This window comes from Leucopleurus acutus, assembly GCF_964270905.1.
Source record: "Leucopleurus acutus genome assembly, chromosome: 13".
NCBI lineage: Eukaryota > Metazoa > Chordata > Mammalia > Artiodactyla > Delphinidae > Leucopleurus > Leucopleurus acutus.
In genome coordinates this window covers 82,261,521-82,273,807 of record NC_139155.1, presented here as the reverse complement: position 1 = coordinate 82,273,807, position 12,287 = coordinate 82,261,521, and the positions used below count along the sequence as shown (strand labels likewise).

The following is a 12,287-nucleotide window of genomic DNA, read 5'->3' as shown; positions in this document are numbered from 1 at the left end:
AATATTGAAATCTGGGAAGGTAGTGTCACTGTGCAAGCCTTCCATGGAAGTCTGGAGTTGTGAACTTGGTGACAAGCTGACACCTCCCAGTGGTGCTGGCTTTACCGAGCTGTGTATTTACTAAGGAGGATGCGCCTCTTCATTGAGGACATTTGCATCATATTAATGACTTAGCTGGCCCAGAGCTGTGCTTGATTTAACAAGAGAATGAATAAGGAAATGAGGAAGTCATGTGTTCATTGAAAGGTTTTGGAAGTTAAATTGTATTTTATGTTTGTTTTCTGTCTCCCCCTGTAGAATGTAAAGACCATGAGAGAAGGGACTGTTTTTTCCCTGCTATATCCTGTGGTACCTAATAGGATCCACACATAGTAGGTTTTAAATAAATATTTATTGACTGAATGGATTTTGAACTTACTGGAGGAATTTACTGTCTAAAGCAGAGGTTCCCCAAACCATGCATCAGCTTTATTGGGGAGATTTAAAAAATATCTGCATATCTGGCCTTGCCTCAAACCTACAGAGGCAGAATCTCTAGGGGAGGAGCCTGGGAGTCTATTTTCCTTACCAGCTTCCCCAGTGATTTTTTTTTCTTAATTAAGATAAAATTCACATACCATAAAATTTACCATTTAAAAGTATACAGTTCAGGGCTTCCCTGGTGGCGCAGTGGTTGAGAGCCCGCCTGCCGATGCAGGGGACACGGGTTTGTGCCCCGTCCGGGAAGATCCCACATGCCGCGGAGCGACTGGGCCCGTGAGCCATGGCCGCTGAGCCTGCGCTCTGCAGCGGAAGAGGCCACAACCGTGAGAGGACTGCGTACTGCAAAACACACACACACACACACACACAAAGTATACAGTTCAGTGGTTTTAGAATATCTACATTATTTTGCAAACATCACCACTGTCTAATTCCAGAATATTTTCACCACACCAAATAGAAAGCCCAGACCCATTTTTTCTAAAGCAGTCACTCCCCACTTCCTCCTCCCTCCAGCCCCTGGCAACCGCTAATCTATTTTCTGTCTCTGTGGGTTTGCCTGTTCTGGATATTTCATATAAATGGGATCATACAGTGTGCGGCCTTTGTGTCTGGCTTTTTCGCTTAGCATCATGTTTTCAGGATTCATTCATGTTGTGGCGTGTGTCAGTCAGTTCTAGATTCCTTCTAATGGAATACTGTTCCATCGGATGGATACACTACATTTTGTTTATCCATTCATAAGTTGATGGACATTTGGGTTGTTTCCACCTTTTGACTATTATAAATAGCTCTTAACATTGATGTACAAGTTTTTTTCTGGATATATGTTTTCATTTCTCTTGGGTATACTTAACAGTGGGATTGCTGGGTCATATAGTTCTTTGTTTAACTTTTTGTGGAACCACCAAACTGTTTTCCACTGCGGCTATACCATCTCATATTCTCACCAGCAATGTATGAAGGTTCCACTTTCTCTCTATCTTTGCCAGCACTTGTTATTTTCCATTTTATTAGTGTGAAGTTATATCTCATTGTGGTTTTGATTTGCATTTCCCTAATAAATAATAATATGGAGCATCTTTTCATGTGAGTACTGGCCATTTGTGTATGTTCCTGGAGAAATGTCCAAGTCCTTTACCCGTTTTTAAATTGGGTTGTCTAATTTTAGTTTTCAGTTGTAAGAGTTTTTATATATTCTGGTTGCTAGACGCTTATCAGATATATGATCTGCAAATATTTTGTCCCATTCTCTGGGTTGTCTTTTCACTTTCTTTTTTTTTTTTTTTTTTTTTTGCGGTACACGGGCCCCTCACTGCTGTGGCCTCTCCCGTTGCGGAGCACAGGCTCCGGACACGCAGGCTTAGCGGCCATGGCTCACGGGCCCAGCCACTATGCAGCATGTGGGATCTTCCCAGACCGGGGCACAAACCCGTGTCCCCTGCATCGGCAGGTGGACTCTCAACCACTGCACCACCAGGGAAGCCCCAGAGATTCTTTTATTTTTTAATGTTTGCTTTTACAGCTATAAATTTTCTTCTGAGCACCGTATCCTATAGGTTTTCACTGCATCCCATAAGTTTTGGTATGTTGTGTTTTTGTTCATCTCAAGGTATTTTCTAATTTCCCTTGTGATTTCTTCTTTGACACTTCGACTATTTACGAGTGTGTTGTTTAATTTCCACATATTTGTGAATTTTTCAGATTCCCTTTTATTACTGTTTTCTAATTTAACTTCACATGGTCAGAGAAGATATTTTGTATGATTTAAACCTTTTAAAATATGAGTGTTATTTTGTGGCATAACATATGGTCTATCTTGGGAGATGTTCCATGTACATTTGAGAAGAATATGTGTTCTGCTGTTGTTGGGCTAGTTGGTTTATAGTCTTGCTCAAGTCTTCTATTTCCTTGCTGATCTTCTGTTAAGTTTCTATCCACTATTGAAAGTAGAGTATTGAACTCTGAAACTATTATTGTTGAACTATTTCTCCCTTCAGTTCTGTCAGTTTTTGCTTCATATATTTTGGGGTTCTGTTGTTTGGTGTATATATGTTTATAATTGTTGTATCTTCTTGATGAATTGGCCCTTTATCAGTATATAATGTTCTTCTTTGTCTCTTGTTACAGTTTTTGACTTAAAGTCTATTTTGTCTGATATTAGTATAATCAGTCCAGCTCTCTTTTGGTTACTGTTTGCATGGAATATCTTTTTTTACTATCCTTTTACTTTCAGCCTATTTATGTCTTTTAATCTAAAGTGAGTCTCTTATAGATAACATATAGTTGTATCATGTTTGCAAAAATTTGTTCTGCCAATCTCTTCCTTTTAATTGAAGAGTTTAAGCCATTTACATTTAATTTAATTATGGATTTGAAAGGATTTACTTCTATTTTGCTATATTTTTCTATATGTCTTACATCTTTTCTTGTTCCTCCATTACTGTTTATTTTCTGTTAAATGGATGTTTCTAGTGTACCCTTGTTTATTTTACTATATATTTTTGAATTTTTTAAAAGTAGTTCCTTTTCTCCTAGTGATTCTTATACAGCTAGTTCAACCTTTTTGAATCATCAATGTAAAAGATTTTTGTAAAGACAGAAGCCTTTCTATAATGTAAATAACTACTCCCTCCCTTATCTATTGTAGCCTGAAACCGATTGTCACACATTATGTTTTCTAAGAGTGTGGTGCACATTAAAGATAGTACATGTCAGGGAGAAAGTAAGCCAGACATTGCCATTCAGAAGAGAAGAGCCAGAAATGAAGCCCTTCCTGTAGTCAGCAGTGGGTGTGGGTGTGTATAGCACCATGATGTTTCTTTTTCAGCTCATCCTTGGAATCCCAGAACAGGCCTTAAGTCTTCTCCATATGGCCATTGAGCCCATCTTGGCTGACGGGGCTGTCCTGGACAAAGGCCGTGCCATGTTCTTGGTGGCCAAGTGCCAGGTGGCTTCAGCAGCTTCCTATGAGCCACTGAAGAAAGCAGCAGGTAGGAAACCATACAAAGATTGTTAGGTAATACTATTACAGAAAACTTGTAAAGAAGAAGAAAAGACATTAAACTTGGGACAGTATTTAAGTTTTGAGTGTTCACAAATATATGTTATAATTTCATGCAGCATTTAAAGTGCTTTCACTTGCATACTTGCATGAAGGTTGAGGGCAAGTGAATTGTTATTTTAACCCTACAGAACTAGGTGTGAGGCTGGAAATCAGTACTAAAGACTTAGTGGTGTTTTTTTGTTTGTTTGTTTCTTCTCAAAGAGTAGAATGTAAAAGTTTCTGGTATATGTTAAATCAATAAAAATAGATATTAAGCTTTGAAAACTATATGTGAAGCATTGAGTTAAATATGTGTGGTATTTTCCCCATTTTCCATCAGTTCTTGAGGCCGCCATTGAGAACCTCAACGAAGCCAAGAACTATTTTGCAAAGGTCGACTGCAAAGAGCAGATCAGAGACGTCGTTTACTTCCAGGCCAGACTCTACCACACCCTGGGGAAGACCCAGGAGAGGAACCGGTGTGCGATGCTCTTCCGGCAGCTGCATCAGGACCTGCCCTTTCATGGGGTGCCCTTGATAAATCTTCTCTAGTGAGAACATCCCCACTGGACCACTGTGCAGAGTAGATGATTTTGGACTTGTTCATACTCCCTCCCTCCATATAAATGATGTATTTGATATCTGTCTTATCAATAAACTGCATTCTGATTAGTTTGTCTTATTTTGTTGCTAAAATATACATATTTGTTTTTTGTTTTCCCTTTTCTTTCTTTTGATAGCAAAGGATACCAACATTCCGTTAATAAGTGGCTGGTTTATTAATAACTTAGTGCAAGTGTTAAAGATTATGTTCTCTCTGGGCAAAGTTGCCAATATCTTATTAGCAATTGTGCACACTCTCCACCAGTGTGTAAATTCATTTTGCACCTATGCTCAGACAAGAGCTCTTTCGGGTATTGGTAGATCTCTTGAGGGGGTTGGTGCAGGTTTTTCGGAGGCTTGGATTTTCCTTTGGAAGCTCCCCTGTTTTGTTCTGCTGGACTGGTGCTTGGGTTGGGTCTGTGTGTACTTGCAAGCACATGTCAGTCCCTGACTGGAGATTAAGATGGGAAAGATCTTTTTATGGTTTTTGGACCAATGACAAGAAGCATGTTTCAGTCACTTTCTGGGTGTTGGCTTTCTCATATCTTCTGCATGGGTATATTTTTTCTATACTTAATAAATCAGGGATGATGATAAGGAATTCATCATGAATGAGGTGATTATAAGTTGAGAAAGGGTCGGAAGCTCAGAGGTGTGTGGATGCTATCACTCAAATATACACTAACTTACGTATCTCAACCCTGCAGAAGCCAGTTATTGCTGTTTGTGTATTTATCTTACCCTTCAGTGTTCACAGAAAAATCCCCGTGTTTCAAATCCAAAACAGCAACCAGGAACCAACCAAATTTTGCAGCTTCTATCAGTGGCTCTTTCTCTGTTAAATTTAAACCTTCGGATGGGAAATAATTTATCCCCAGAGCTCTTCGAAACAGTGTAAAACAACTCCCACTGATTAGGGTGCGTTTGCTGGCCAAAGACAGCTGCTCTGAAAATAAGAGACTCAGTGTGGAGATAAAGACACTAATTAGTATGTTGATGTTTAAAAATCTTTCCTTACATTTATTTGAAAGGTTATATATGTAGATGGTAAAAATTAAATATTGTTAAAGGCTGTATAGTAAGATGTAATTCTTCCTCCCAGGAAGTAACCATTATTAATCAGTTTCTTTCGATTCTTCCCATATATTCTCTAATCTGATGTCATTTTTGGTCAATGTACTTAAGCTCCTTCCAATCTAAGAAGTGATCTTACTCTGCCTCAGTGTAAGAAAGTTCAAGAGATGGGGTGACATAAAAACTAGACATCATTACACCTGACCAGGACCAGCTACATAATTTGTGGGGCCCAGTGCAAAGTAAAATTACAAGGCATATATATATATATAATTTTTTTTTAATTTGTTTATTTTTGGCTGTGTCAGCTCTTTGTTGCTGCATGCGGGCTTCCTCGAGCCGCGGGCGAGTGGAGTAGCAGGGGCTACTCTTCGTTGTGGTGCGCGGGCTTCTCATTGCTGTGGCTTTTGTGGCAGAGCACAGGCTCTAGGCCTGCGGGCTTCAGTAGTTGTGGCACGTTGGCTCAGTAGTTGTGGCTCACGGACCGTAGAGCGCAGGCTCAGTAGTTGTGGTACACGGGCTTAGTTGCTCCCCAGCACGTGGGATCTTCCCGGACCAGGGCTCGACCCCGTGTCCCCTGCATTGGCAGGCGGATTCTTAACCACTGCGCCACCAGGGAAGTCCCGAGGCCTATATTAAGTGGAGCGTTAAACCAGGTACGGGGCCCTTCTAAACACACAGCCCTGTTTGACTGCACAGTTGGCATGCCCGTGAAGTCTCCTGCCTGACCCTGCTCTCAGCTTGCTGCACATTCACCCTGCCAGGCCTGCATCCAAAGCTAATATGAAGAGTCTGAGGCTCCCTGCCATCTGTGACTTAGATTTGTTGGCTGGAGCCTGGCTTCTTCAGGAAGGAATAGTGGGTTAAATGGAAAGTTGGAAACATCAGAGTGACCCAAAAACTCATAACTGTCTGGATTACAGCTAATTATCTTTTTTCCTGGTGGAGCATTTGGTGGGAGAAGGAAGAATCAGAACAGTGTAATTATGGGTGGTTTAATGTAGGGGTATAAGAATCAATGATTTGGTTAAATGGAGAAGGGGTTTGGTGAGGAGGGAACTAAAAGTAAATAACCAATGGGCATTTGGGTCTATACCAGAGGCCTGAGGATAGATCCTCAAAGGGGAAGAGAGGAGTGGGGTCATGACCCACGCCAGTGGCTTGCCGTGATGGAAACCCTCCCCAGCAGGTTTGGTGTTGAGTGTTTCCAGTCCTGGGGCAGGTGGGAACAAACAGCTTAACACTTACAGAGTGTTAAATTATTTTCATTAAATATTAACACATTTAATCTTCATAACAGTCCTAAGAGGTAGGCAATAGTAATAATCCCCTTTAACAGACAGAAACTGAGGCATAAGGAGGTTAAGTCACTCACAACCCAAGCTCACACTGTTAGTAGGTTGCAGGGCTGGGAATCCAACCTTGCTGGTGCATTACCCTAGAGCTGTCTGCTCCCAGAGTTTTCAAAAGTACTTTACTGTTTGGGGGAACATTCTTTTCGTTTGTTGAAAATACAATGGATAAAATCAGTTGTCATTTATCTAGTGCCCAGGATAGGCCAGACACTGTGCCAGGTACTTTCACACATATCAATACCATTTCTAATGCTTGTAAGCCAAATACCATTTTACAGTTGAGGAAATTTAGGCCCAGAGACGTGGCCTGACCCAGCCCCCTCAGCAGGGAGGACCAGTCAGGATTCAGTGCAGGTGTGACAGCTTCCTCAAGCTACATTCTTTCTCTCATCACCAGGCTGCCTTTGTGTTCACCTATGTATCTTGAACACTTCTACTTGTTTAGAGTGTTTTAAACTTTGTCATTTTGGGGTGGTCACACTGATTTTTTTCTTCCTCATAATACAGCGAAGGCAAATGAAGAACTTCATCTGTGCTCCTGCTGACGTCTTTTATGCTGCTGTTTATGTTTGGGACTAACAAACATATTAATCTCACTGCCTGTTGAGAAACAAGAAACTTCTCAGGGTCTTCTTTCTTTCTTTCTCCCTTCCTTCCTTCCTTCCTCCCTCCCTCCCTCCTTTCTTCCTTTATTTCTTTCCTTCTTTCTCTTTCTTTCCTTCTTTCTTTCTTTCTTTCTTTTTCTTTCTTTCCTTCTTTCCTTCCTTCCTTCCTTCTCTCTCTCTCTCTTTCTTTCTTTCTTTCCTTCTTTCTTTCCTTCTTTCCTTCCTTCCTTCTTTCTCTCTCTCTCTCTTTCTTTCTTTCTTTCTTTCTCTTTCTTTCTCTCTTTCTCTTTTTTTATCCCAGCAATTTTCTACTGTCCTGTTGAGTGGGAACGAATTCAACGAATAAATCACATTGGTGTGATTAATCCTGCTGTCTCTATCCGGGTGTTCAAGATTTGGGAGGTGGAACATTCCAGTGGACAACGTGAGTAGAACACAGAACAGTTCAGAAAGGAAAAGACAAAGTCTTGGCAGGAGTTTATGATGCTGTGCTAGTGGGCGAGATAATTTGAAAGCCTTGCTTTTCATCCTCCCCCGCCCCCCCGCCCCGTGCTATCCAAGTTTTCTTAAAAATAAGATTCAGATGCTTTGTTTACTTATTTTCTTGGCAATCTGTGTTGTCAAGAGAACAAGAGCTGTTTGCCTAGAATAGGTTTTTCTGGTGTTCTTGGAGGAGAAAAACTCAAAAAGCAAAGTCAATTTTTATTTTCATATCTCTAAGAAGAAAACAGTTCCCTTGAATGGGACGACTCCTATCTTAAGAGGGGCTGAATGTCCGTGAAAGGCAATTGTGGTTTCTCTGCTTTGTTCCAATTCACTTTAATAAGAAAGGCACATAATTGATGGGGTTTTTAGCTCTGTGCAAAGTATATTAATAGTTAGCACCTTTGAGTGCTTAAGTGCCAGCACTGAAGTATTATCTTTTTTTTGAGGTAAAATTGTTATGTAACATTATATGTTTCGGGTGTACAGCATTATGATTTGAAGTCTGTGTGCATCCCACGGTAATCATCGCCAAAAGTCTAGTCACCGTTCATCACCATACACTTGGTCCCCTTTACTCATTTCCTCCACCGCCAGTCCCCTTCCCCTCTGGTAACCACCAGTGTGTTCTCTGTGTCTAAGAGTTTTGTTTTGTTCTTCTGTTTTTTAGATATATATGAGTGAAATCATATTGTTTCTGTCTTTCACCCTCTGATTTATTTCACTTAACATAATACCTTCATAATACCTTCCAACCACATTGTTGCAAATGCAAGATTTCATTCTTTTTATGGCCAACTAGTATTCCATTGTGTATAAATATATCTTCTTTATCCATTTATCCATCAATGGACCCTACACACAGTATTGTATTTAACCTCAAGCCGAGCCTGTGAGCTCGGTTTTTATCCCCATTTGACAGCTGATGAACCCAAAGACACTCATCCAAGGCTTACGAACCTGGTAACTAGCGAAGCCGGGATTTCAGTTAGGTCTGACTCCAAAGTCACTGCTTTCTACCACAGTGTTGAAGGTAAACAAATGTTTCAGTGTGGTATCTATCTGTATTCCAGGAATGAATAACTCTATTGGCAAGTCAATGCAGGAGTGAAAAGTAAAGACTAAAGAAGACAAGGTGGCTGAGCATCAAATAAGTGGAAGAGTCCTTGCTGTAGGAGCTCAGAGAGGGGAGAGGTCAAGGAGGGCCTAGTCACAGCATTTCAGGAAATTCTTCCGGACAGAAGTGGGTCTTGGGCTTGAGTTTGGATTTGAATGGACACTTTCTTAACCTTTCTCACATAACTGGCTTCTTTACATAGCTGTATGTATCAATATATCTAAGTGTCTGCCTGTGTTAGCTACAGTGTTCTAATAAAACAGGCAATTTAGTAACAATGTAAACATATAGAATTGCACATTTTAATAAGCAACAGGAAAAGATCAGTATCTATTTTGGTTTCTTTAAAGCAGGGGTTGCCAGACTTTTGCCCAGGGGCTGAGTCTGGCATGCCACCTATTTTTATATGGCCCACTAGCTAACAATGGTTCATACATTTTTAAATGGTTGAAGAAAAATCAAAATAATAATATTTTGTGACATGTGAGAATTACACGAAATTCAACTTTCAGTGTCTGTAAATATTTATTGGAACACAGCCATGCCCATTCACTTATTTTTGTCTGTGGCTGCTAGAATGGCAGAGTTGAGTAGTTGCAACAGAGATAGTACGGCTTGCAAAGCCTAAAATTTTTACTATCTGGCCCTTTACAGAAAAAGTTAGCCGACCTCTGTCACAGAGTCAGACCTGTTCAAAATGCTCCCCATCAGCCACAATAAATATATTTTTTGGAGAAAATAGAAAAATATAGAAAAATACAGAACTCTGCATCTGCTAGTCAGAATTGACTGTTGTTAATTAACCTTGTGCCATTTGCTTCAAATCCATTTACCAGTAAAAGGCATAAAACTTTACAACATTCCTTATGCTCCCCATCTCTATTCTTCCTTGTCTTTGTGGCAGACTGTCATTTGCACTCATCCCCTTTGACTTTTAAAGCCCTTGTATGGAAGCTTTGGTCTGTGAACAGTATAGACTGTATTCTGCAACTTACTCTTTTACTCAGCATTTTGTTTTCGGCTCTCCCCATGTCTGTACAAACAGATATGATGCATTCACTTAAACTATTGCATCATATCCCATCAAATGGCTATAACACGTTTCATTGATCCATTCCCCTGATGAACATTTAAGACAGTTGTTCCCAGGTTTTTACTATTACCAACACATGCTTCCATGTTGAAAAAGATCAGAAGTGTTGGTCATCTTAGCGGAACACTCTGAATTGCTTGTGAGCGCCCCTGCAGCATGAAAGGGACTTTGAACCTTTAATTAATTTGGCCCTTGACTCAGGACTGAGCTTTGCAACCACCCAAGGACTGCGGCGTCAGGCAGCCCTTGTGAGGTCTTCTTTCGCCCCTCCTCCGAGTGCTGTTACCCAGCTGGGACACTAAACACACTCTAAGGGCTCCAGCAAAGTAGGGCGGCAAAGGGGTAGAATGTTTGGGAAGAATATGATGTATGTCACAAAAAGCATCTAAGTAGTCTTCAGGAAAGCCAGAACTTCATTGGGTTTCCTGTAGTTCGGTACATCCGGGTGGAGGGGGCGCTGGGAAAGGAACACAGTTCCCAGCCTTTAGGGCGAGCCCCGAACAGCGGTCTATGGGGAGGCAGGTGCGGAAGGGGGTTTCCGCGAATGGGTGGTGACCCAAAATCCAGGCCGCATCCACCGCCGGGCGCCTGGTGCAGGGGCAGCAGCCAGGAGACGGGAGCTGAGCCTCGAGGCGGGGCCCCGGGTGACTTGCAGGCTTGGGAGGGGCAGCAGCCGGGAAACGGGAGCCGGGCCTCGAGGCGGGGCTACGGGTGACTCGCAGGCTTGGGGAACTTCCCGCAGCTCAGACGCCGCCCTGCAGTCCCTGCATTTGACTAAACAAAGCGAGCGCAGCTGGCGCGTCCGGCCTGCCCAAGGGTGCCCCGGCCGCTGCGGGGAGAACCGGGGCAGGTGACGCCGCGGGCGGGGGCAAAGTTACAGCGCAGCCTCCCGCGCTCCTGCGCCCCAGCAAGGTCTCTGTCCTCCTCGCGGGTCCGCTACCTCTTCCGACCCCGCTCCCGTTCCGGCCTCACTTCCCCCCCACCTCAGCCTCCTCCCCTTTCTTCTCCCTTCCCTCTGCCGCGCCGCTACTTTCGTCTCCGCCGCTCCCGCCTCCCTCCCCTCCCCGGCGCGGGGCCGAGCCCTCGGGGGCGCGCGGCGGGCGCGGGCGGCTCCGTGCCGAGGTTCCCAGCGGCAGCAGCCAATCTTTGCGCAGCCCGCGGCAGCGTCGCGCCCGAGCCCGGACCCCGCGGTTCCTCCCGCCCCCGCCCCCCGCGCACCCGCCGGGGCCGCGGAGAGGAGCGCGCGGCCGTCCCGAGCCCAGCGGAGCTGAGCCGGGGGCGCAGAGCGCGGGAGGAGGCGGCGGCGGCGGCGGCGTGGAGCCCAGGTGAGCTGGCGGGAGCTGGGCCGCGGGCGGGGGACGCAGCCGCTGCAGCCCCGGAGCCCTCGCCCTCTCAGGGTGCGGAACCACGGCCAGGATTACAGACAAAGCCCTGAGGCCGGCGCCAGGTTCCCAACACCTAGGGGACCCCACGTGCGCCGCCCCACGCCCTGCCACGTGGGGACGCGGCCCCCGGCGCCCCTTCCCCCGCGTCCTCGGGGCACCGGGGTCCTGGGGGTGGCCCCCTCGACTGGGCCGGGCAGGGTCGGTCCCGGAGTTTGGAACCATTGTTACCGGGGGCCGGGGCAGTCAAGGATCTTGGAGGCGGCCTAGGCCCACCCCCTCGCGTTTGACAGGTGGGGAAAGCTAGGGCGCGCAGGCGAGGAGAGGGCCAACGGACTTTGCGCAGCCCCGTCCCCGCTCCCCTCTTGTCTTGGAGGCACACCTGGGCCGTGGTGGGTTGGACACCTGGCGGCAGGACCCTAGACCAGCAGCTGTGGGACCGGGGTCCCTTAGCCTCGCCTCAGTCGGCCCTCTGTCCCCGCCCCCTTCTCTCAGCCGGAACCTCACAGGCTTGGTCCTTTTGACCTAAATTCACCTCGGGGCCGCTGCCTACTGTGAACGCGGAGAGCTGCCTTCACCGGCACCCTCCGCCTGACTCTTGGGCTCGCGGGGATGCTGGGCCCGGCCCCGCTCAGCGTTGGGTCTTGGTGCCTGGGGTGCCACCCGTTCCAGCCTTGGCTTCCCCACCCCCTGCACTGACCAGTTTGGGAAGCGGGGTGTTTTCACAGCTCTGCCAGCGGCCCTGCTTCTCTCACTTGGCGCTGAAGAGATTGCACCGAAGCCCCTCCTATCTCCCCGCGAAGGTTGGGGCAGAGGGATGGTGCTTGGGGGGCGGGGATCTCAGTGCCATCAGTAAGAGGGGCACGCTGGCCTGGGGTGAGGCAACTTTTACCTTCCTCAGTCTGGAAGTCCCACAGTCCTGGAGACAGAAACTTCTTGTGCCTTAGAGCTTTGCTGTCATTTACCACTCCCCTCCCCTGGCTCTGCCCCCAGGAGAGAGAGTAAGATAGCTCTGTCCGGAAAGACTCCCTTGTTCCTAGGGGGAG

The 12,287-nt window shown here is 45.4% G+C and overlaps 1 protein-coding gene across 2 annotated transcripts in view; it reads left to right on the top strand.

The window, feature by feature from the left end:
• Window positions 1–4,181, top strand: part of ANAPC5 (anaphase promoting complex subunit 5) — a 39,171-nt gene extending 34,990 nt beyond the window's left edge. The window contains exons 16-17 of one of the 2 annotated variants that reach the window (XM_082853528.1): window positions 3,314–3,476; window positions 3,870–4,181. In XM_082853528.1, coding sequence (XP_082709654.1) covers window positions 3,314–3,476; window positions 3,870–4,081 — 375 coding nt within the window. In that variant the 3' untranslated portion in view covers window positions 4,082–4,181. The remainder of the gene's footprint in view (window positions 1–3,313; window positions 3,477–3,869) is intronic. The other variant, XM_082853529.1, reaches the window with a different exon arrangement.
• Window positions 4,182–12,287: the final 8,106 nt, after the last annotated feature.